A 24,935-nucleotide genomic window follows, 5' to 3' on the forward strand; every position below is an offset into this window, starting at 1 on the left:
TATTGTAATTTAAACATAAATCTAAACTTAAACTAATTTAATTCCAAACAAAGCTTTGATAATTTGGTACGTTAATAATTGTCCAAGGTTTTTTAACATAAATGTGTTAATTACTACAAAATACTCTTGTCCATTAGTTCTCAAAATGGTCAGGGTGGACCTCCTGGGGACCTAAAAGGACCACTTAAATTTTTCTGCTTCCAAAAGACTAAAATATTGACCTGATTTTAACAAACTCATAGACTGTTGTAAAAATCATATATTGAATCGTCATCCATTTTTCAGAATATGGTGTAAATGGTGATGGTTTCACCGGAACCAACAAAATTTTCAAAATGATCTAAGAGAAAAAAAAAGTCTGAGAAAACTTTTTCTTTTAATATTGGCCCCACGTCCGTGTCCTTTGCCTTACCAACGATGACGGATACGTAGCCAGGCAAAGGTAAACACGGATACGGCCTCATCTCTAATTACAACTCTAAGGGAAGATCTTAAAATTTTTACATTCTGTTGTATTATGTGAGGCAGTCTTTGGTGATTTTTAATTAATGTAATATTTAATTTTCATTCGCTATTTAATTCTTTTTATATTTATTTTGATCACATCAAAAGTTTATTTAAGCTGATTAATTTTAAAATAAACTTTTGACGTGAAATGTAACATCACGAACATATATTTCATTCAGTTATTCAAGCTATCAAACATTCAAGCACAAAATATTTCCCGCCAAATCTAAATGTCAAATATTACGATTTTTTTTATTAGCGTTCCATTTCACGAAATCGATATTCGACAGATTAAAAATTACGATCGTACAAAAATATGAAAGATTAAAAAATTCCACATTCAAATATAAATTATAACGTACGAAATCAAAACACATTCCTATGTTACTTCACGATAATTCCAAGTAGCCTACAGTCGTACCTAGTCATAATCCAAGCTATTCCAAATACGAAATCCCACGATTAGCCTATTCTATTCACACCACACATCTACACTAATCAAGACAAACTAGATTTGCCAGTATAGACATCTTCCTACACGTCCGCGGAACTTCTTTTTGACAACCAAATATGTCAAAAGTGACAGCAATATTCAGGTTTGCCATTTAAAAAAATAACTACATCTAGCTTCTCATTGAACTTAGTAGGTGTAGAAATTTACTATTAATACTGTATTGCTCTTAATAAGTAGAATTGTATCATTTATTTGATTTGTATCTAATTATTAGTATTGAAACATGATTTGAAACTAATTTTTCACCAATACTCATTATTGACAGTTACAAGGTTTTCATAAATGCTATGTTTTCATATAATTACTGATTGTAATTGTATATTGTTGGTATTTCATTTTTTACACTCATATACAGAAAGAATAGATATTTACATAAAATTTTATGTTTATTATGATAAACAGCTTTTACGCAAAAATAATGAAAATGTGTGAGTGAGATAGACAGCTATACCTTCTTCACTGGTAAGTTATTAAAGCTGTCTCCATATAAAATTAATAATTTTATGTAAATATACATTCGATATCTGTTTACAAATCGCTCAGAAGCTACCACGCTTACCACAGTTTATATTTTTCTTCGTCAAAGTTTACACAACTCTCAAACAGGCTTAACATTATTTCACAGCTTAATTTTATTTTTAAAAAAATCTAATGACTCCAACATGTATTAGTTTTGGAATTAATTAAATTTGATTATTGAATCAGAATTTATTGAATCAGGCAAAGTAAAAAGTAAACAATGATAGTGCGATCATTAAAAAAAATGTTTAGTTTATTCTGATTCAAGTAATAATCTGTTTACACGTGCAAATTTTTAATTACATTCTGTATTATCATCTATGGTTGTATGAAGGGTTATATGATTGTCTCTTGTATTTTTCACTCACACATTGATTCGTTCGTAAAGAAAATTAGTATTTATGACAGTCATTTTGATTTTAATAACATTATAAATGATATTTGAGTGAAACTTGTTTTATTTAACTATACCCTTAGTTCTCAAAATGGACCCCTAGGAGGCTACGGTAGACTTTAAGTGGATCTATGATTGAGATACTATATCTATATCTGATTTTGATTACTAGTAAATAAAATATATACTTGATTTGTATTTTAAGTTCAGACCTTCTAACTTAAATCCTTCACAGTTACATCGAAATGATCCACGTGGCCTATTAGGGTCCAAGTGAACTCAATAAGATCCAGAGGAAAGTCGACAGAGGTTTACAAAAAAATTGAGGTTTACAAATAGGTGTATACTAAAATGTAACAGCTTTCGAAAACTTAACATGTAAGCCTAACATCACTAAAGATATGCAGATATTTTAGCAAATTCAGCGACTTTTAATTTTAAAACTTGCATATTTAGTAAGTGTCCAGATCTGTGCAAGTAAAATGTGATTTACAATTTTTGGTAGAATTTTAATTTGGTAGAAATATTGGGGTGGGTCCACTGGATCCAACTTAATTTTATAAAGGTGTGACAAAAGAGGTTCAAACTTAGTGATTTTTCGAAAATTTATCTACATACAATTGTGAAGAGCTAATGCTGGCATCTTGACTGACAGATATTATTTTAAGAAATAATGCATTAGGTTTTTTTAGTGTCCACTGGAAAGGGTCAAATTTTAAAAGTGATCTATGAGAAATAATTTTGGAACCAATGTTTTATATATTTGTTATTCACACATAGAAATCATCATTTTTTTAAATGTTAATCATTGTTTCATTAACTAAGTTTAGTTAAATGAAAAATTTCTCTCTACCAATGTACCTTAAACGACTATATACTTTTGTAATGTTACTTTTTTTTTTGTTCAATTCCTGATTTCTTATACTAAACCAATGATCCTAAGCGACTCGTACAATTGAATTTCTAATTTCGTATTACGTCTCCTCTCAATTAAGCTTCCTTATACAAATATCAATCCTTAATTAATAATAAACGACCTTGTGGAAGAATGTGCTTAAACAGATGATTTAGTCAATAAAACACGGTCTATGGTCATAGACTTGAAAAAAATCATTTCTTCCACTTCATCCGAACTCTAATTTTTCAAAATGTTCACTATTCAACAATCTAAAATATTTTAAGAGCTTTAGAAATAGTTGCGAATACGACTTCAGACGATCAGCTTACCGTTCGACTTGACCTCACCGTTCCCAACGCTGGGCCCGTCAGAAGATGGCGAACGGGCAGGTTTGGCTTTCCTTATAGCATTGTACTTCTTCGCCTTGTTGCAAATAGGCAGTATCACCAGAACAAGCCCGGATATGCCGATGAACACACCGGCAAGGTAGAAAGAGAGGTCGTAAGAGTTCGTTATATCGTATATCCAACCTGAAACGTCAAAAAACATATAACAATAAAACACACGGATATTATTATACTAACTTCAAGATTTTAAGTGACAGATGAGATATACGTTCACTCTTTTAAAGCCTTTACATCTATAACCAATCACCTATAATAAATCGTAGCCGTTGAAGTTGCCAAAATAAAATACAAGATGGCATTCATAACGCTTTAACTTCGAACCTTGCCGATAGATGGCGTTGGTAGTCGGATTTTCTAGTAATCCCACTTTTAAGTAAATTTACTCGTAGATATGTTATATTGAATAGATTACATGTATTTTCTTTTCTTATTGGGAATTCTTATATGTGAAATACCGGACTACCTTAAGATATATATAGATATATACGACCAAATAGTTTTCTTTTGTTAAAACCACGAGAAAGCTTTTACGCATCACCGGGCCGTTCAATTGATTCCTTACACATAAGGATATTGACACCAATAGCCCAAATTTTTTGTATGTTAGACCATTTCTACTTCTCCTATTTTTCAGCTGATAGATGCCCACTGCAAGGCATAGGCTTCCCCCAAAAATCGAAACGACGACTGATCCCACGCTGCCCTAATCCAGCTACTTTTCGTGAACTTAACTATGTCGTCGGTACTCCTAGTGGGGGAGGGCCTACCCATGCCGCGTCTACCGGCTCATAATCGCCACTTGAAAACTCTTAAACTATTTACTCTAACCTAAACTTTCGCATGACGTCATCAAGATATTAAAATTTTGGATGAATTGTTTCCTAGATACGTTGCTCGATCTTGAGCTCCTTAAAAATTGATAGCAACGCTTCGATGCAATTTCGTTCTTCAATATATATGTATGTCTGTCTGTTTAAAAGCGTCGTAAAACATAAATGAAAACACGAAATATCTTGCAATGAGTATACTGGTTGCTTTCGTATTTGACCTTTCTATAATACTAAGACTAATGGTTGTATCTAAATGGTAAAGGTAAAGAAACCAACCTGCTAACGGCGGTCCTGCCAGATTGGCGACGCCCTGTATCAGAAGCAACAGGCCGTACGCGTTGGTGAATTTCTCCAACGTGATCTGCTCCACCAAGATTATACTTGTAAGGGAGTAGTTGGCGGCAATGAAGGCACCGAAGGCTCCGGAGGCAACAGCCAGTCCAAGGTACGTGGTCAGCAACGGCATGAGAACCGTTACGGCGCCACAGAAAACCATGCAGACCGCGTACACTGTACTAGGGTTCACGCACTTCCAATCCCCCAACCAGCCGAGAAGGATCTAGAAACAACAGACTTACATTTTATATACTTGTTCAGGTGTCATCGTCATTTCAGTCGTAAAAATCCCACTGTTGACCATGGGATTTTATTCCACTAAGACTTCCAACGATCTAAACGAAACCATTGGTCCTCCTTGTGGTTTGTCCCACGCTGAGCTTGCCCATGCGTGGTAAGAGTAAACAAGAAAGCATAGAGTAATTTTAATTAGCTCAAAATGTCAGATATACTTATCCTAGATGAACGGATTTCTGCATATGCAACATACCATATATATATATATACATATTAATAAAATTATTATTTATTTTAACAATACTTTACGTAATTTAAGTCATAATAATACTAAAAGACAATAACAAAAAAAATTAAACTATACTATGCATAAACATACACACATATAAAAAAAAAATTCTTAAATGTTCCGAACGGAATGATATGTGTGTGTATGTTGTGTGTACATACGTGTTACGTTATGTTTTGTGTGTGTGTTTTTTTTTTTTTTTTTTTTTTTTTTTTTTTTTTTTTTTTTTTTTTTTTTTTTTTTTTTTTTTATAGAGGTTTAAAAATACCTTTACGTATCATAGGGCCTGATGTTGGTGCCCCGTATGTCGGACTCGATCTAGATCAATACCGACTAAAAACAATCCTCTCTCTTCGGTATCCCTGGTCCCCACGGCATGGCCGTTAGGCATTACTTCGCGGGGGGGATTTAGCCGCAGCTTTCTCTGATAGAGTGGCTGTTCAGGCCAACTTCCTCCGCTCTTGCTCTATTTTACGCAACTCCTTTAGCACCGTCGTACAGTACGCGCTCGTAAGTTCCCAGGCCGAAGGCGAGGATAGCATTGTAGCTATCAGAGTTTCAGGATAGATTTTGCATCCTACACCTTCTTCCCAAGACCTCCTGGCTTCGTTAAATCGGGGGCAGACGAAAAAGACATGCTCTGCATCTTCAATCATTCCGACACAATTAGGACAGTCAGGGGAATCTTCGTATTTGAACCTATGGAGATACGCTCGGTAACAGCCATGGCCGGATATCATCTGAGTCAGGTAGTAGTTCAACTCTCCATGATCTCGGTTCACCCATGACTCTAGGTTTGGTATAAGCTTACGCGTCCATTTTCCTTTCGTCGACTTATCCCAGAACGATTGCCACTGTTGCAAGCTTTTCAGTCTTCCCCGAATTCTAAGTTCAGCTGAAGTTGGGTCTGATTTGCTTTTTTTGCTACGGTACAGATCAGTTCTTTCGTCTGCAAGAAGCGCAACAGGAACCATACCTGCTATCACGCATGCTGCATCCTCCGATACTGTACGAAAGGCGCTAGCTACCCGTAGAGTGCTGACTCTATAAACAGAGGCGATTTTCCGTCGGGACTCCTGTTTGCTCAGTGCATCGGACCATATGGGTACTCCGTACATAAGCACTGACGTAGTCACCGACGCTAATAACTTCCTTCTGTTTTGCTTGGGACCTCCGACATTAGGCATGAGTCGGCAGAGTTTAGCTGTCACCAGAGACGCTTTCGCTGCTGCTCTCTCAGCCTGATCTTTAAAGTTTAGCCTATGGTCGATCATTACTCCAAGGTACCGTATAGCTGGTTGAGTTGCGATTTCACAGCTGCCGACATTGAGTGTGATGGTCTCCGCAACTCTCCTGCCAGTAATGAGCACTGCTTCCGTCTTCTGCTCAGCCAGTTCTAGTCCGACTGACCTCATCCACAGGGTGATTACTTGGAAGGATCTTTCAAATGCCCACTTCACTTCCTCCACGTGTTTCGCTACTATAACGACTGCTAGATCATCAGCGAATGCGACGAGTTTAGTTTCGCTGGGTAGATGTTTCTTTAGGAGTCCATCGTACATAGCGTTCCACAAAAGTGGCCCTAGTACTGACCCCTGTGGGACGCCTCCGGTGACTTTGTACTCCTCCGTCCCGATTTCCGTAGTGTATATGAGGACCCTATCAGAGAAGTAACTAGCGACTATTTTACGTAGGTATAGAGGTACATTCAGTGAGCATGATGACCTCCCATTTTGCTGAGTTAAAGGCGTTTTTAATGTCCAAGGTGGCAACCAGGCAGTATTTTATCGAGCCTCTCTTCCATCTTTTCCCAGACACTGCTAGTTTTGCTATATTGACTACTTGCTCTATAGCGTCTAGCGTAGACCGGCCTTTTCTGAACCCATACTGTGAGTTAGCTAGGTGGGGTTCAACTGCTGCTTCGATCCTGCTGTGGATAATACGTTCTAGTATTTTCCCCGCAGTATCCAGCATACAGAGGGGCCGGTATGACGATGGCTCGTCTGGTGGCTTCTTACCTTTAGGGTGAAGTACCAGTCTCTGTCGTTTCCACGCGGTAGGAAAGGTGCCTTCCAGTAAGCAGCTATTGTAGGCCTCCAAGAAGACTCCTGGTGTTGCTACAATAGCTTGCTTAAGAGCTACGTTGGGGATCCCATCCGGTCCCGGAGCTTTGTTGTTTTCAACCCTACCGCATGCTACCATTAGCTCCTTCTCGGTAATAGGGGGGATTTCATTCGGATCCACAATCCCTAGTTGAAAGGAGGATTTTGGTTGCGTGGGGAACAGAGCTCTGACAATTCTTCCCAGTAGAATAGGACAAGTGGGCGTTGTATTCTCATGTCTCAGTTGTTTAACTACAACCTGGTACGGCTTGCCCCATGGATTCTTTTCAACCTCTTCCAACAATATTTTCCACGCGTTTCTCTTGCTCTCTTTAATGGATTTATTTAATTTTAATCGCGCTTCCTTATATTTGTCGTAGAGCTGCTCGAATTGTGGTGTTTTCCGAGCCCGTTGGGAGGTTCTACGCGCCTTAACACATATTTTCCTAAGCTCAGCAATGTTATCATTCCACCAGTACACCGGTGGGGTTCGGTTGTTGTTGCGTCGCCTTGGCATTGTTGCATCGCAGGCCTCGGTCAGCCTCCTTATGATTTCAGCCGCCTTTTCACTGGCACTTTTGGAAAGCAGTGGTCGATCCTCGAGTGCTATCTTGAACAGGCCGGGATCATACATGCTAGTCCTCCAACCCACTGAGCCAGTTCTTGTGTGTGGTACTCTATTTGTATTTGGCTTACATGATACCTCCCAGTATATGGCACAGTGGTCGCTAGCGGTGTAAGTATCCGAGATCTCCCAACTGTTATTTCCTCTTGCCAGTGTACTGCTGACGAAAGTCAGATCCACAATTGAGCTCGCCTCGCCTCTTGTGAACGTGGGTTTATCGCCTGTATTAAGTAAGGCGACGTCCAACAGTGACATCGCTTCCAGAAGCTGGCAACCTCTAGTGTTTGTAGCTTTACTACCCCAGTCCACTGCCCAAGCGTTAAAATCTCCAGCTATAGCTACCGGGGAGTACATTCGGGCATCCTCCACTAATTTGGCCAGGAACCGGACGAACTCATCGTGTGTTAGGCTAGGTGGTGCATAGCAACTGTAGAAATGTATTCCATTAAATTTGGCTCTTACAAATCCAGAACAATTATTTTGATTACCCTGGAGAGGTTTAGTGCCACATGCCCAGATGACAGCTTTTCCTTCCTTATCAGTGATCCAGTTTAGGCCACTGATGTGCTTATAGGGTTCCGAAATTAGTACTATGTCTAATTTTAGCTCCTGTACAGTCTGCATGAGTAGGTCTTGGGCAACCTCACAATGATTAAGATTAATTTGTAGTACCTTGATCATTTTTGAGGCTGTCTTAACATCTGAAGTGCTTTTTTAAATACAGGGCAATGACCACATCCTGCAATGTGAGCACAGTCTTCGGAATTCCCAATGTCAACACAGAGGACACATCGGGCTTCCTTACCGCACTCTTTGGCTCTGTGGCCTATTTCCCCACATTTGATGCAGCTCTTCGATCTGTCATGTTTGTTGCTGCATTTGTTTGCAACGTGACCATAGTGCCAGCACCTGAAGCATTTTATAGGCCTTTGAGTAGCTCTTATTCTACAATTGACCCAACCTATCTTGATGTTTTGCCGCTCTGTTAAGGTTCTGGCCAATTCTGCTGCTACTCTAATAGAAGCCGTAAGTGTTCCTCCGTATGCTTTGCGAAGGGACTTGACGCAGTGTTCAGAAATATGGCTTCCTCTGCCAGTTATTTTCTGTAGGGCTTCTACGATTTCAGGCACCGTCGTGGTTTCGTCTAGGTCCTTAATCTCTAATTCCTGTTCAGGTACTTTGCATACTACCGTAGCATCTTTTCCAAGAACTGTGGAAATGGTGTTTCTTATCTCCTGCGTTTTATCTTTTTGATTTTTCGCTAGGATAAGAAGCATATCGCCCGTAGCCGTCCTTCTAATTTTATCAACACATTTGCCTATATGATCCGCGGAAGCATCTTTTTTGACCCGCTTAAGGATCTCGGCGTACTGATCCTTCTGGCTTGGGCGAATGATAAGAGCACTCGGACGCGTTACTACTTTTTTCTTGGGTTGCTTTTTCTTTTTTACCTCTTTCCACTCCGAGTGATCGTGTGGAAGTGGCGGCTTTGGCTTCAGTTCTGGCCTTACCGTAACTGCTAAGTCCGCTGTATTAGCTTTTCGCAGTTTCGGTGCCTGGCTGATCTCCAAGGGTGAAGAGCGTTCCGTCCTTTTGACTTTTCGCGTTTTTCGGCTCTTCGGTGTTGCCGATTTGCTTTCTTCTTCGGTTTCTTTTACAGTCGTGTCCGAATACAATCTGTATAGAGACGGTGACGTTTGCACTTCTCCTACGGATGTGGTGGCGTTTGATTTTCCGACGCTTCCAATTTCCCTGGTGATCTTTGCAAACGATGTACCTAGCGCGGCCACATGTTTGCGGATCTCTCCATGAACGTTTAATTTGCCCTTTATGTACTCCGCCAGGGCAGTGATTGTATTTTCGTGGAGCTGTAATGCCTTCTTCAGCTCCATATTACTTTCATTTTCGTTTGTTTTTTTTATTAATTTATCCATGCTGTTCCCACGAGAACCTAGGGAAATATACAGTCCGCTTCGGCAGAGCCCCGGTTACCGAAGTAAGGCCACTTAAGTACGCCTGAGGTGGGACCTGGTACCCTCAGGGGAGCGCTTGCGACGACCATTCCCTGTCGCCTTCCAGTCCTGTGTGTGTGTGTGTGTGTGTGTGTGTGTGTGTGTGTGTGTGTGTGTGTGTGTGTGTGTGTGTGTGTGTGTGTGTGTGTGTGTGTGTGTGTGTGTGTGTGTGTGTGTGTGTGTTTTTTTTTTTTTTTATAGAGGTTTAAAAATACCTTTACGTATCATAGGGCCTGATGTTGGTGCCCCGTATGTCGGACTCGATCTAGATCAATACCGACTAAAAACAATCCTCTCTCTTCGGTATCCCTGGTCCCCACGGCATGGCCGTTAGGCATTACTTCGCGGGGGGGATTTAGCCGCAGCTTTCTCTGATAGAGTGGCTGTTCAGGCCAACTTCCTCCGCTCTTGCTCTATTTTACGCAACTCCTTTAGCACCGTCGTACAGTACGCGCTCGTAAGTTCCCAGGCCGAAGGCGAGGATAGCATTGTAGCTATCAGAGTTTCAGGATAGATTTTGCATCCTACACCTTCTTCCCAAGACCTCCTGGCTTCGTTAAATCGGGGGCAGACGAAAAAGACATGCTCTGCATCTTCAATCATTCCGACACAATTAGGACAGTCAGGGGAATCTTCGTATTTGAACCTATGGAGATACGCTCGGTAACAGCCATGGCCGGATATCATCTGAGTCAGGTAGTAGTTCAACTCTCCATGATCTCGGTTCACCCATGACTCTAGGTTTGGTATAAGCTTACGCGTCCATTTTCCTTTCGTCGACTTATCCCAGGACGATTGCCACTGTTGCAAGCTTTTCAGTCTTCCCCGAATTCTAAGTTCAGCTGAAGTTGGGTCTGATTTGCTTTTTTTGCTACGGTACAGATCAGTTCTTTCGTCTGCAAGAAGCGCAACAGGAACCATACCTGCTATCACGCATGCTGCATCCTCCGATACTGTACGAAAGGCGCTAGCTACCCGTAGAGTGCTGACTCTATAAACAGAGGCGATTTTCCGTCGGGACTCCTGTTTGCTCAGTGCGTCGGACCATATGGGTACTCCGTACATAAGCACTGACGTAGTCACCGACGCTAATAACTTCCTTCTATTTTGCTTGGGACCTCCGACATTAGGCATGAGTCGGCAGAGTTTAGCTGTCACCAGAGACGCCTTCGCTGCTGCTCTCTCAGCCTGATCTTTAAAGTTTAGCCTATGGTCGATCATTACTCCTAGGTACCGTATAGCTGGTTGAGTTGCGATTTCACAGCTGCCGACATTGAGTGTGATGGTCTCCGCAACTCTCCTGCCAGTAATGAGCACTGCTTCCGTCTTCTGCTCAGCCAGTTCTAGTCCGACTGACCTCATCCACAGGGTGATTACTTGGAAGGATCTTTCAAATGCCCACTTCACTTCCTCCACGTGTTTCGCTACTATAACGACTGCTAGATCATCAGCGAATGCGACGAGTTTAGTTTCGCTGGGTAGATGTTTCTTTAGGAGTCCATCGTACATAGCGTTCCACAAAAGTGGCCCTAGTACTGACCCCTGTGGGACGCCTCCGGTGACTTTGTACTCCTCCGTCCCGATTTCCGTAGTGTATATGAGGACCCTATCAGAGAAGTAACTAGCGACTATTTTACGTAGGTATAGAGGTACATTCAGTGAGCTAAGTGCCCCCATGATGACCTCCCATTTTGCTGAGTTAAAGGCGTTTTTAATGTCCAAGGTGGCAACCAGGCAGTATTTTATCGAGCCTCTCTTCCATCTTTTCCCAGACACTGCTAGTTTTGCTATATTGACTACTTGCTCTATAGCGTCTAGCGTAGACCGGCCTTTTCTGAACCCATACTGTGAGTTAGCTAGGTGGGGTTCAACTGCTGCTTCGATCCTGCTGTGGATAATACGTTCTAGTATTTTCCCCGCAGTATCCAGCATACAGAGGGGCCGGTATGACGATGGCTCGTCTGGTGGCTTCTTACCTTTAGGGAGAAGTACCAGTCTCTGTCGTTTCCACGCGGTAGGGAAGGTGCCTTCCAGTAAGCAGCTATTGTAGGCCTCCAAGAAGACTCCTGGTGTTGCTATAACAGCTTGCTTAAGAGCTACGTTGGGGATCCCATCCGGTCCCGGAGCTTTGTTGTTTCCAACCCTACCGCATGCTACCATTAGCTCCTTCTCGGTAATAGGGGGGATTTCATTCGGATCCACAATCCCTAGTTGAAAGGAGGATTTTGGTTGCGTGGGAAACAGAGCTCTGACAATTCTTCCTAGTAGAATAGGACAAGTGGGCGTTGTATTCTCATGTCTCAGTTGTTTAACTACAACCTGGTACGGCTTGCCCCATGGATTCTTTTCAACCTCTTCCAACAATATTTTCCACGCGTTTCTCTTGCTCTCTTTAATGGATTTATTTAATTTTAATCGCGCTTCCTTATATTTGTCGTAGAGCTGCTCGAATTGTGGTGTTTTCCGAGCCCGTTGGGAGGTTCTACGCGCCTTAACACATATTTTCCTATGTGCGTGTGTGTGTTTGTGTGTTTGTGTGTGTGTTTGTGTGTGTGTGTGTGTGTGTGTGTGTGTGTGTGTGTGTGTGTGTGTGTGTGTGTGTGTGTGTGTGTGTGTGTGTGTGTGTGTGTGTGTGTGTGTGTGTGTGTGTGTGTGTGTGTGTGTGTGTGTGTGTTTGTGTGTGTGTGTGTGTGTGTGTGTGTGTGTGTGTGTGTGTGTGTGTGTGTGTGTGTGTGTGTGTGTGTGTGTGTGTGTGTGTGTGTGTGTGTGTGTGTGTGTGTGTGTGTGTGTGTGTGTGTGTGTGTGTGTGTGTGTGTGTGTGTGTGTGTGTGTGTGTGTGTGTGTGTGTGTGTGTGTGTGTGTGTGTGTGTGTGTGTGTGTGTGTGTGTGTGTGTGTGTGTGTGTGTGTGTGTGTGTGTGTGTGTGTGTGTGTGTGTGTGTGTGTGTGTGTGTGTGTGTGTGTGTGTGTGTGTGTGTGTGTGTGTGTGTGTGTGTGTGTGTGTGTGTGTGTGTGTGTGTGTGTGTGTGTGTGTGTGTGTGTGTGTGTGTGTGTGTGTGTGTGTGTGTGTGTGTGTGTGTGTGTGTGTGTGTGTGTGTGTGTGTGTGTGTGTGTGTGTGTGTGTGTGTGTGTGTGTGTGTGTGTGTGTGTGTGTGTTTATACAGAGAGTATATAATACTGTGACCAAAAAGTAATGTGAATATGTTTATGAAATATAAATTCCTTCAAATCAATTTCATCTCCTTCAAAGTAATAAAACTCACTTTTTTCAACGCTTTTTGCAGTCCAAGAAACAATCTGGATAGTCTTTTTCGGTATAGCCTTTAAGACCTTCGATTCGATTTTTATCTCCTCGATGGAGTCAAAAGGACGTTCCCGCATTGGCTCTTTGAGTTTGATGAATAATCAAGTTTTAATATATGATATCAAATGAATTCTATTTTGACATAAATCGTGACATGACGCGTGTGAGACAAAACATCCTTGAAAATGTTTTGGTATGAGCAATGATATTTCAACTTTTAACCATTTCGTTACCAGCGCCGGAGTAAGCCGGCGTCCACTGGACGACCCCTGTCTGGTACACGCCGAAGTTAGAAGGTATCCACCTTGTAATGTGGTCTTATGTGTACATCCTTGTTTTAAGATTTATCACAGCCAAATAAATTACTTAATATACCAGTAAGTTCAAATATGTAACACTTAACCCTTAATAGCCTGATTTTCGAAAGTGATTTTTTTTATATCACTGTGTTTGCTTGAGGGTCTAGATGAGGGGAAAATAGATTTTTTTTAATTTCGTTGGAAAAAATATTATACAACAGTAAAATTCGTACAGCCAACCTATAAAAAAACTAATAGTAATGTGAACATTCGGTTTAAAAGATTGGTATCAAAATTGAAACTCTAGGCTATTAAGGGTTAAATGAGAAAATTTGAACATCAACCTACCGCCATGCAATGTGCACACTTAGAAATGCACATGCCCGGTTCAATATCGTCACTTCGACGGAAATGACTGCGGTAAGGAAAGGGTTAACATTCAGACGCCTTGAAAGATGTTATACACGCGCTACCAATCTAGAAAAAATACCTACTCATCTTACAAGCAATTGTAATAGATTTTTACTATGTAATAGTAATTAAATTTGGTGTATTACGTAATATAATTATCAGTTCAATTACGGAAGCTTCTAGTAATGTACGTTTTAATTTTTATGATAAGTTCGCGTTATAATTACGTTGTCATGCAGCGTTATCGATAAGAGAAAGATAAGATCCTTGGTCGGACGTTGGTGTATGAACTCGGGTCACAGATAGAGACGCGAAGATATGGATTAAGGTCACTTGACGAAATATAACATAGACGGGACAATACGATGTTATATTTTTACTGTATTCAAATGAGATAGTATGAATTAATATCTAACGTAAGTATATTCAAAATTGAAAATACATATAGCGCACAAATAGTGGCGTATAGCCCGACTATAGCAATATTAAATAGGGATGAGGAAGTGGTCGTAGGAATCTTGTAAACAGTACATTATTAGTACATCGGTAAATAGATCAACAGACTTGCTTATTTACTTAAACACTAAAATGCAAAAATACGAGCGTAAAAATCGGAAATTATAAACGTAAATGGAAAACAAGGACACGGACGCTAATGTCTATATATATATATAGAGAGAGAGAGATATGTAGATATTAGAGGGACCGGAAATGAATGTCGCTTTCTTAAGTTAAATTCACACGACTATATATTCGACAATATATTCACCTTCGTTATCAACAACCTTTTGGCATCTAGTATACAAATTTTCAATGCCAGTGCGGTAGAAATCAATCGGTTTTTCTGTAAAAATTGTCGACACAAACGACATTATTTTTTCCCTAAAATATGTATATGCCAGTCACATTCTAAATTACGTATCTAAAATGGGCAGGTAGACTAAGACCACTTGGGGTTCACTGTTCTGAAATATCTCGTGTGCGTCGCTGTCAGTTAGCGAGTAGCTCTACGAAAATGAAGTCATAACATGTCACATATCTATATATATAAAAATGAATATTCATCTGTATGTCCTTTATAGGATCCTAAACTATACATATGATCATGTGATAATGTTTAGCAAAGATTTCGTGCGTGATCCCACGAAGGTTTTCAAGTTGGTTATTTATTTTAATCAATAAAATAAGTCAAAATTAATTCAATATTCGTGTAACGTTTTCACTTCAGATTTAATATGATTGCTGACATGGCAACGCAAAAAGAATGTATTGTATTGTTGACAATTGGTTTCAATTCCAGTGAGAATATAAAACTCTAGGTCAGTGTTTCTCAAAGTTGGCCCACGCCCCACAGGGGCAATTCCAAAAGGGAGTCGACGCTATCTTAACTCTATTTCTTTAATATTGAAATGATGTATGTTACATGAGGGGCGAAAGAATTTTAGAATGGCTTATGTGGGGCATGGCACAAAAAAGGTTGGGAAACACTGGTCTAGGTGAATCAGGTTAGACTTGATGCACTCACCTCTCCGAACATGTTGAGGATCCCGATCATCGAGATGAGTATAGAGGCCTGGGACTCGTCGAAGCCTATACCGATAGCACAGTCCGGTATGTACACGTATGGCACGTCGTACCACATGTACAACAGGAAGTTGGACACCGTGAACACCAGGAACGCGGGGTTCCGGAAGTGGGAGAAGTCGAGCACGTCCACCGCCAGGTCCCAGAAGTCCCACAAACCCGCGTACCACTGCACCTGGAATATTGACATATCATTTCGATTTCATTATGCATACAATTTTTACCTCGAGTACCTTCGAAAAGGCACTAGGATCTCGAATGTGCAAAAGACACCGATATAGCCCAATGTATTGACTAAAAATGGGACTGGACAAGCGCACAGAACAGCCGCTGGAGCCTTATAGGTTCTAGCGCGGAGACCACGGATATGCAAAGTGAGACATCAACCCACAAGGTGGACAAATTACCTTGTCAAAGTCGTCGTAAAGAAGTGATTGCAAGCCTTCAACCGATCCTATTGGAAATTTAGATGAGGCGTTAAGCACTGGACGTGCTATTAAAATGTCTATAATAATGAAACTAGGATTAAATATAGCTTCTTTTATATGACATATTTTTATCCAAAAGGATTTGAACAGTGGTGACCAAGCGGAGGGGGACTGTGACTTACGATCGTATGTCAGATTCGATTCCCGATATACAATCTTATATAATTCACACTGTGCATTAATTATATAGGATCGTCACTGCTCACAAACAAGTTTCAAGAGGATAAGCAGCGTGTTCTGTGTACAACAATACTATACTGCAATGTGCAACCCGCCTGCCAATCGTGGTTATGGTATATCCCCCCATAGATATCTTTGGGGGAGACCAATGCATTGAAGTGGGTATCTATGGACTGAAACGACAAAGTTATACAAAATGCTAGGTTAACTAATGTGCTCTGATCTCAAAAAAAAAACAAACTTGTTTTTTTTTATAAATCAAAAATATCTTTAATTGGGATCAATTCGTTACTCGTCGTATTGTCAGATAAATTAAAATGAAAAACAGTTATGGATATAATGCAGTTATTAAGGTGGTTTCTAAATAAATGATGATGAAAGATAGCTAACAATATTCTAATTTAATATGAAGTATTTTTAAAATGAATTGAAAAGACTGAATTTTTAAAAAGTTTTTTACTATATTACCATACATTAATTGTCATCAAATGAACCATGCATTCACCAATAAGCTTTTACACTTATAACTAATCACCATGTATTGCCACGTGGCATTTGTGTGAATACGTGGAAAATAAAAAGATCATTCTTCTTATCAAAATCGGTGATTTTCATACTAAAACGGTTCATCATCTATGAATGTACTAAACAAAAGAATTTTTTTTGGCAAAAAGTTTTTGACAGAAATCGTACCGGTATTAAACTAAGCTGGTCGATATAGACCCTCCAGTGACTGTTTAGTGTCAACAATGTAGATAAGAGAGACAAGTAAAATTATATGAAATTCTCACCTTTTCCTTGGCAATGGTGGTCATGGAATTCCTGAAGATGTTCGGGCACGACGAAGCACGCAGCCTATATCTGTTTATATTCAACATGGCGCCTCTATACGTCAACGAATGTCGGTGTATCCTCAAATCTTTCAAAAACGCCGGCGGTTTCTTTGTACTGCCACCAGCTTGCCGTCTTAGCCACAGGGCGACGGCCGCTTTATCGCTGAGAGGGACAGATGTGCTCGTGTTCTCCGGAGGTGGGGGCACCGATGACGGGGAAAGAGGGCCGGGTGACGCTGTCCCCGGGGACATCAGGGCTCTAGGAGGAGACTGCTCGTGTAGTCTACCACTGTCGCTGAAGCTTCTAGAAGGCAACATCATCCCTGGATAATTCTGCGCCATGATGGCGTACGCTCTGCCTTTGTTTGACATCAGTTCAAACACCTCGAGGGAGACACCTTCTCCTCCTGTCATGTAAGTAGGAAGGTCTACAAGGGAACTGAACTGTGGCACTATAGGCGAAGATACAGTCTCTATGTCAGCCGTCTCGGCAACCTTTGTAGAACCAGCGGCACTGCTTTTACTGTCCGAAAAACTGTCAGCCGATGCCGCCAGACGCTTGTTTCTCTTCCTTTCTCTTCTTCGTTTTCTCTCTTTCGCTTTCTCCTCGTGCATCGTCGCCGTCCACGGTAAATCGCGGAAAAGCAATCCGCACACAGCCATGTTGAGGAAAAACCCAGCGAGTATCAATGTAGTGCCCCGCCATCCGTACTCATCTAGTAGAACATGCGTCAATGGGGCGAAGATAAACGTTCCGATACCACTCCCGCAGACTGAGATGCCGGTGGCCAGAGATCGCTTCTTCTCGAAATAGTAAGCGACGATTACCACCGCTGCCACGTAGCATAAACTCAAACCGAACCCAGCCATTATTCCGAACGTGAGGAACAAAGTCTCCACATTATCCACGAAGGCTGAAATCACGAATCCAATAGAGGCCAGAATGGCTCCGAAAATCGTCATGCGACGGCAGCCGTACCTGTCCGTCAGGAAACTGGCGATTGGACCAGAGAGCAGGGGCATCGCCATGAAAATCCCTGCAATCAGAGCCGTCTTGCCTTTCCCCTCCCCGAAATATTCAAGAAAATGCGGGTAGAATACGCCGAAACTAAACGTGATGCCGTCTGCGATGAGATTGACCATGAAGGACGCGAAGACGACAACCCAGCCCCACCCTCCGTCGGGTGGGCGGGCCTCTGCAATCGACAGGTCCTCGTCATCTGAACTGGACGTAGAGCTGGATCCGGACACGGAGCCATTAGCGGGCGGGGACTGCGCGTCGAACTGCACGTGCAGGCGGCCGTTGGGCTTGCGCGAGGCATTCTCACCGACGATACTGAGGCCAGTGAGTAAGGGTTCGCTCTCGGGGATGGAGGCGAGCGTGCGCGGGCCTAAGGCCTCCGCGGGCGGGGCCTCTGCGTCGGTTTGGCGGGGTCCTCCTTGGAGCGGCCGACGGTGCGCGGGCTCCGGCGACGGGTCCATGCCGGCGCGGCGCGGCGAGCGGGCGCCTGCCTGTGCAGCGCGAGCTCAGCAGATCGCTTTCCTTCCATGCGGACACCGCACCGCCGCCGCGACCTCATGCTGCCGAACAAAATAATCATATTTTAGCCACATTATATAAATATGAGTCATAAATATCTGTGTATTACATATATAATGTAAAATTGTGATAGGTAATGTAGACGAGGGAAGATGATGTATGGAAGAAGATTTGCAAATGAAGAAAGATAGAACGTTTGAAGGGTGAATAATAAGACATAAAATATATTGTAAAGGAAGGAAGGAGCATGTAATTTTTTTTATTAAACCTAAAAAACTTATTTACCCGAAATGTAACATCCCTGCCACACATGACAGAGGAAACGAGCGGCCACGAAAAACAGAGGCCACTATTAAAAAGAAACATACTATACTTATTACTTTTATTCTAAACCCATCTATTTCTTAAGGAGTACTACACAGTTGAGTAATATTTAAATGACAAAGATTCTTGGGAGTCTATCTACTCTATTTCAATCTGCTCTCAAAAAATACAAGATCTTATATCAAAAATTATTACTTTTTGAAAAGAACAATTGTCGAGTATCTTCGGAAAGCGGTATAATTTTTAATTCCTATATCCCCAAAATGGGGCAGAAGGCGTTCACAGTACGTCGCCATCCCGAGCGATCTTGAACCTCGCGCTTTACTTCACTCCACGTCATTCCAACTGCTTTCACTTCTGCAGTGATCGTCCGCCGTCAAGTTTGCTTTGGGCGGCCACGTTTCACTTAGAGCGGTATAATGGATGTATAATAGACGTGTCATAAATACACATAAGTAAGACCTATTTGAAATAAAGAATTTTGAATTTGAATTCGGTTTAATACACTATTTATTATCATTATTATTTTTATTTATTTATTTCAATTCTTAATCATTAAATACGTAAATGTAACCCACTATAGTATCAAGTTAAGAATTATTTACTATTTCTGTGTTAAAACCTTCACTGTTTTAGATAACAGATATCACAAGTACATGCATGAGATTTGGACTAAACTTCATCGCTGTATCAAGTGTGATAACTTTCAAACATATCTTTTAACACGGATCCCGGAAGAGTTGAACAATTCAACAGACAGTAACAGGATGAGGCCAGTTGCCAATACCAAAAATGCCAACTAGCCTATTGGTGGCAGAGGAAACCCATTACACGTTGAGGACGATCAAAGTATTCAATTGTTGCGGAACACGCACTAGACGTTTATTAAATCACAATGGTGATGTATGTAACACGCGTACAATGTGCGTCTTGAGTTTCGATAGCATAAAGCTAAGTCGGTGTCTCAAAATAAAGTTTATATTTATTTGGATGATTTAAGACATATAATAATATATATCGTTGAAATATTAATTGATTATTTATATACACAATCTGGGAATTTAGTAACAAAAATGAATGTCTAAATTCAAGCCTTAAGAGTTCGTGATAGTCATTTAACTTTTAACAACTTGTCTTGTTTGCTGATGTTTCTATGAAAATAGTTTCTTATATATATGTAGGAAAGTTATAGTATGAGCAGTAACTTTATATGTATTATAAACCTTCTAGAAAATAGTTCATAATGGTTATAAAGAGACGTGTACATGTTGTGTGTGTGTTTTTTTTTTTTTTTTTTTTTTTTTTTTTTTTTTTTTTTTTTTTTTTTTTTTTTTTTTATAGAGGTTTAAAAATACGTTTACGTATCATAGGGCCTGATGTTGGTGCCCCGTATGTCGGACTCGATCTAGATCAATACCGACTAAAAACAATCCTCTCTCTTCGGTATCCCTGGTCCCCACGGCATGGCCGTTAGGCATTACTTCGCGGGGGGGATTTAGCCGCAGCTTTCTCTGATAGAGTGGCTGTTCAGGCCAACTTCCTCCGCTCTTGCTCTATTTTACGCAACTCCTTTAGCACCGTCGTACAGTACGCGCTCGTAAGTTCCCAGGCCGAAGGCGAGGATAGCATTGTAGCTATCAGAGTTTCAGGATAGATTTTGCATCCTACACCTTCTTCCCAAGACCTCCTGGCTTCGTTAAATCGGGGGCAGACGAAAAAGACATGCTCTGCATCTTCAATCATTCCGACACAATTAGGACAGTCAGGGGAATCTTCGTATTTGAACCTATGGAGATACGCTCGATAACAGCCGTGGCCGGATATCATCTGAGTCAGGTAGTAGTTCAACTCTCCATGATCTCGGTTCACCCATGGCTCTAGGTTTGGTATAAGCTTACGCGTCCATTTTCCTTTCGTCGACTTATCCCAGGACGATTGCCACTGTTGCAAGCTTTTCAGTCTTCCCCGAATTCTAAGTTCAGCTGAAGTTGGGTCTGATTTGCTTTTTTTGCTACGGTACAGATCAGTTCTTTCGTCTGCAAGAAGCGCAACAGGAACCATACCTGCTATCACGCATGCTGCATCCTCCGATACTGTACGAAAGGCGCTAGCTACCCGTAGAGTACTGACTCTATAAACAGAGGCGATTTTCCGTCGGGACTCCTGTTTGCTCAGTGCGTCGGACCATATGGGTACTCCGTACATAAGCACTGACGTAGTCACCGACGCTAATAACTTCCTTCTGTTTTGCTTGGGACCTCCGACATTAGGCATGAGTCGGCAGAGTTTAGCTGTCACCAGAGACGCTTTCGCTGCTGCTCTCTCAGCCTGATCTTTAAAGTTTACCCTATGGTCGATCATTACTCCTAGGTACCGTATAGCTGGTTGAGTTGCGATTTCACAGCTGCCGACATTGAGTGTGATGGTCTCCGCAACTCTCCTGCCAGTAATGAGCACTGCTTCCGTCTTCTGTTCAGCCAGTTCTAGTCCGACTGACCTCATCCACAGGGTGATTACTTGGAAGGATCTTTCAAATGCCCACTTCACTTCCTCCACGTGTTTCGCTACTATAACGACTGCTAGATCATCAGCGAATGCGACGAGTTTAGTTTCGCTGGGTAGATGTTTCTTTAGGAGTCCATCGTACATAGCGTTCCACAAAAGTGGCCCTAGTACTGACCCCTGTGGGACGCCTCCGGTGACTTTGTACTCCTCCGTCCCGATTTCCGTAGTGTATATGAGGACCCTATCAGAGAAGTAACTAGCGACTATTTTACGTAGGTATAGAGGTACATTCAGTGAGCTAAGTGCCCCCATGATGACCTCCCATTTTGCTGAGTTAAAGGCATTTTTAATGTCCAAGGTGGCAACCAGGCAGTATTTTATCGAGCCTCTCTTCCATCTTTTCCCAGACACTGCTAGTTTTGCTATATTGACTACTTGCTCTATAGCGTCCAGCGTAGACCGGCCTTTTCTGAACCCATACTGTGAGTTAGCTAGGTGGGGTTCAACTGCTGCTTCGATCCTGCTGTGGATAATACGTTCTAGTATTTTCCCCGCAGTATCCAGCATACAGAGGGGCCGGTGTTGTGTGTGTGTGTGTGTGTGTGTGTGTGTATATGTGTGTGTATATATATATATATATATATATATATATATATATATATATATATATATATATACACATATATATGGACATCCGCAGAAAAACCACGATCACCGACGTAGCTCGAAGAACTGCCCGTCTGAAGTGGCAGTGATCGCTAGTGCAACCGATGGTCGTTGGGGTCGAAAGGTTCTCGAATGGCGACGAGCCAGTAGATGCGGGTTGGGTAAGCCCCCCCTCCCCACGAGGGTTTCGGGGGTAGTGTATCCACGCATACCCCGGGACGGGCTATCGAAAAATAGCACAGCGCGAGCGAAGACCGCGTGGCGATCCCTGATCGGGAGATACCGCGGTCCCTCGTTTAGCGCAGAGGGCGACCACTGGGGGGGGTTTTAGTGGGTACGAATCCCACATACCCCTGTCCTCCCCCCAGAGGCAGGGCATCTTGAATACCAGAAGATTTCCCCCACCGAAACGAAAAAATAACCCCCCCTCCCCAACTAGATAGATCGACGGCATAATTAACATCCGTTAATTAAGATCCGGAATTAAGACCGATCATCTTGGCAAGCTTTGGGTAGTGAGCTTTGCCTTGCAGTGGGCCTTTTTCAGATTTTATGATGATTATCATCATTTTAGCCTACAGAGGCACATTGCAAAGCGGTGAATCTATCGTCGGACCCCTAGCAGAGGTTACATTGACACAGGTCTACCGCCTCGTGGTCTTTTTTATGCTAAACTATAATGTGTCCAGGCCGCTGCCTTTCCAGATGAGCAATTCTTCAATCTACATCTGTCTTCTTGGTTCATCTATGGATCTCCTCAGTTCTAATTTAAAACGCCTTGTATATCTCTGCATTACTCTCTGGATGCACGTAAGTATTCTTATAATTTACATATGTTTAAGATTTTTTCAAAACATTTTAATTACATTCTATAAATGGAATATACACTGTGATCAATAATAAACATTGCCACATTGACCTTGAATTTATTATAGGGCTTATTTAATTGTGTTATTTTAATTTCCAAGAACATATTAGAATATGTTTACGACTGCCACAGTGCAATGAAGTACGTTGCTTGTTCTAAGTGCGTTGCATTTGCTAGTACACGAACGAGATGTAATTACGCAAATGGGTCCATTCGAATACATCCCGTCCATTTCATTTTTCACTCGCAACTCACGCGGAGAGTTTCTAACAAACAATCCATTTAATTGTAACTTATAATCATGACTTCTATGGCGTATTATATTTAGATACATATATACTATTAATTGGTGTAATCATAAGGCAGTAAAATATAATTTATATAAATTACACCCAATTTAACTTTACACGGTAACTGCGTCGCTGTTCGTACGCGAGTTTCAACTAGTGCGTTGTGGGATCATATAGACCTTAAGAGAACTTTTTTCATTGCGTCGTGAGGTCATAATTTCCCACAGACACTCGGTCTGTCTGTCGATCAATAACGCATTGTAATATCATTGTTAGCTATATGTAGCTGCGTTTTTAAATTGGAAGGACGGTATCTAATGTATAAAATTTTCGTGTCACGGTGTGCGTGATTGAAATCCGAAACGGCTCGACCGATTTTCGTGAATCTTAGCGCGCATATCGGCTAGGGTGGAGAATCGCACGACATCTATTTTTCATCCCCCTTAATGTTAAGGGTGAACCTAATTTTTATTTTTTGGAAAAAAAATTGTTTTAATTTTTTTTTGAAAATACAAAAATACATACAACCCTAAATTTTTACCCTTCTACGATCAACACTTATTTTTAATTTGTTAATTAAAAACTCTTTTTTTTGCAAAACAACGTTTTCGGAATCAGTTAGTTTAAATATAATAATGAATATTAAAAACACTTTGTCTCGCGTTGTTTATAATTTTTGAAACCGTTGATTTTTGAATAGATTGTACCATGACAGTAAATGAACTATACATTCACTCCTTCATAACTTGACACTTATATCCTATTACCCTATATAATAAAGTTTTATATTAACGCCCACTTCAAGGCATAGGTGTCTTCCAAATATACTACGTAATATACTATAATTGCCATGCTTGGCAAGTGGGTTGGTGATGCCAATTTGGTATTATGGTAAGCAGAAGACGCTGCTAACCATTATATATAAACACTAGCTGATCCCGCAAACGTTGTTTTGTAAAAAAAAAAAAATAATTTTTAATTTAAAAATAAGGGTTGATCGTAGAGGGGTGAAAATTTAGGGTTGTATGTATTTTTGTATGTTGTATCATAAAAAAATAAAAACAAAAAATATCGTCAAAAAAATAAAAAAAAAATTTAAGGGTGAACAACCCTTATCACTTAGGGGTATGAAAAATAGATAGTAGCCGATTCTCAGACCTACTAAATACGCATATAAAATTTGGTAAAAATCGGTCAAGCCGTTTCAGAGGAGTTCAAGTTCGAACACCGTGACACGAGAATTTTATATATTAGATGTTTGTGGGTAGTGGCCATTCTATATAACTAATGCACAGAGTCTGAATTATATAAGAATGTGTAGCAGAAATCAAACCTGCGAATTACAATCGCAAGTCTCAGTCTACTACCGCTTGACTACCACACTCAATTCACATATATTAACAATGTTTTTAAATATATTTCAATTCACAGAATCTTTCTTTCAGAGTAAAAAAAATGATAAAAACCTTATTCTAATCCAGCATGAAGGTTTTTTACTCATAGGTACAGTTTATGCATATATAATATAGTTCCACGAGATATCTTAGACCTCCGAATTCATAGTTTTAAATCTAAAATTTAAAGTATACACCTATCCCCCGATTTACACGGTACTTATTTTACACGTTTTCGCTTTTACACGGTTTTCCAAAGAAGTTTTTTTTTTGTTTTAATAACCGATTTTATTACCGTCTCTCATAATGTAAATATTTATGCTTCAAACATCGAATCGGCACAAATAACTTCGAGTGATGAAAGTGAATTCGAGCCTTCGATTCCGAAAAAAAAGAAGAGAAATGAGAGTAATTTCTGACAGTGATAAAGGATACTAAAACACCTTTGGTTTTATTTTTTGTTCTTCTGTTTAATGTATTGTAATTAAATTAAAAAACAGTGTTTCCGTAATATATTAAATATTTTAACTTTTCAATGCATTTTATTTTCATTTCTGTGTACTCCTAAAAATATTGAAAAA

General features: G+C 40.7%; 1 protein-coding gene across 2 annotated transcripts in view; it reads right to left on the reverse strand.

The window, feature by feature from the left end:
* Window positions 1–2,649: 2,649 nt before the first annotated feature.
* Window positions 2,650–24,935, reverse strand: part of LOC137932184 (monocarboxylate transporter 9-like) — an 87,777-nt gene continuing 65,491 nt past the window's right edge. For both annotated transcript variants that reach the window (XM_068775781.1, XM_068775780.1), the window contains exons 2-5: window positions 16,726–18,348; window positions 15,208–15,441; window positions 4,346–4,628; window positions 2,650–3,362 (exon numbers count right to left, since the gene is read on the reverse strand). In XM_068775781.1, the coding sequence (XP_068631882.1) occupies window positions 3,145–3,362; window positions 4,346–4,628; window positions 15,208–15,441; window positions 16,726–18,249 (2,259 nt within the window). In that variant the 5' untranslated portion in view covers window positions 18,250–18,348 and the 3' untranslated portion in view covers window positions 2,650–3,144. The remainder of the gene's footprint in view (window positions 3,363–4,345; window positions 4,629–15,207; window positions 15,442–16,725; window positions 18,349–24,935) is intronic.

Source organism: Battus philenor, unplaced genomic scaffold (genome assembly GCF_028537555.1).
Source record: "Battus philenor isolate CCGP_79_NKW_IND1 unplaced genomic scaffold, ilBatPhil1.0.hap1 SCAF_9, whole genome shotgun sequence".
NCBI classification, from domain to species: Eukaryota; Metazoa; Arthropoda; class Insecta; order Lepidoptera; family Papilionidae; genus Battus; species Battus philenor.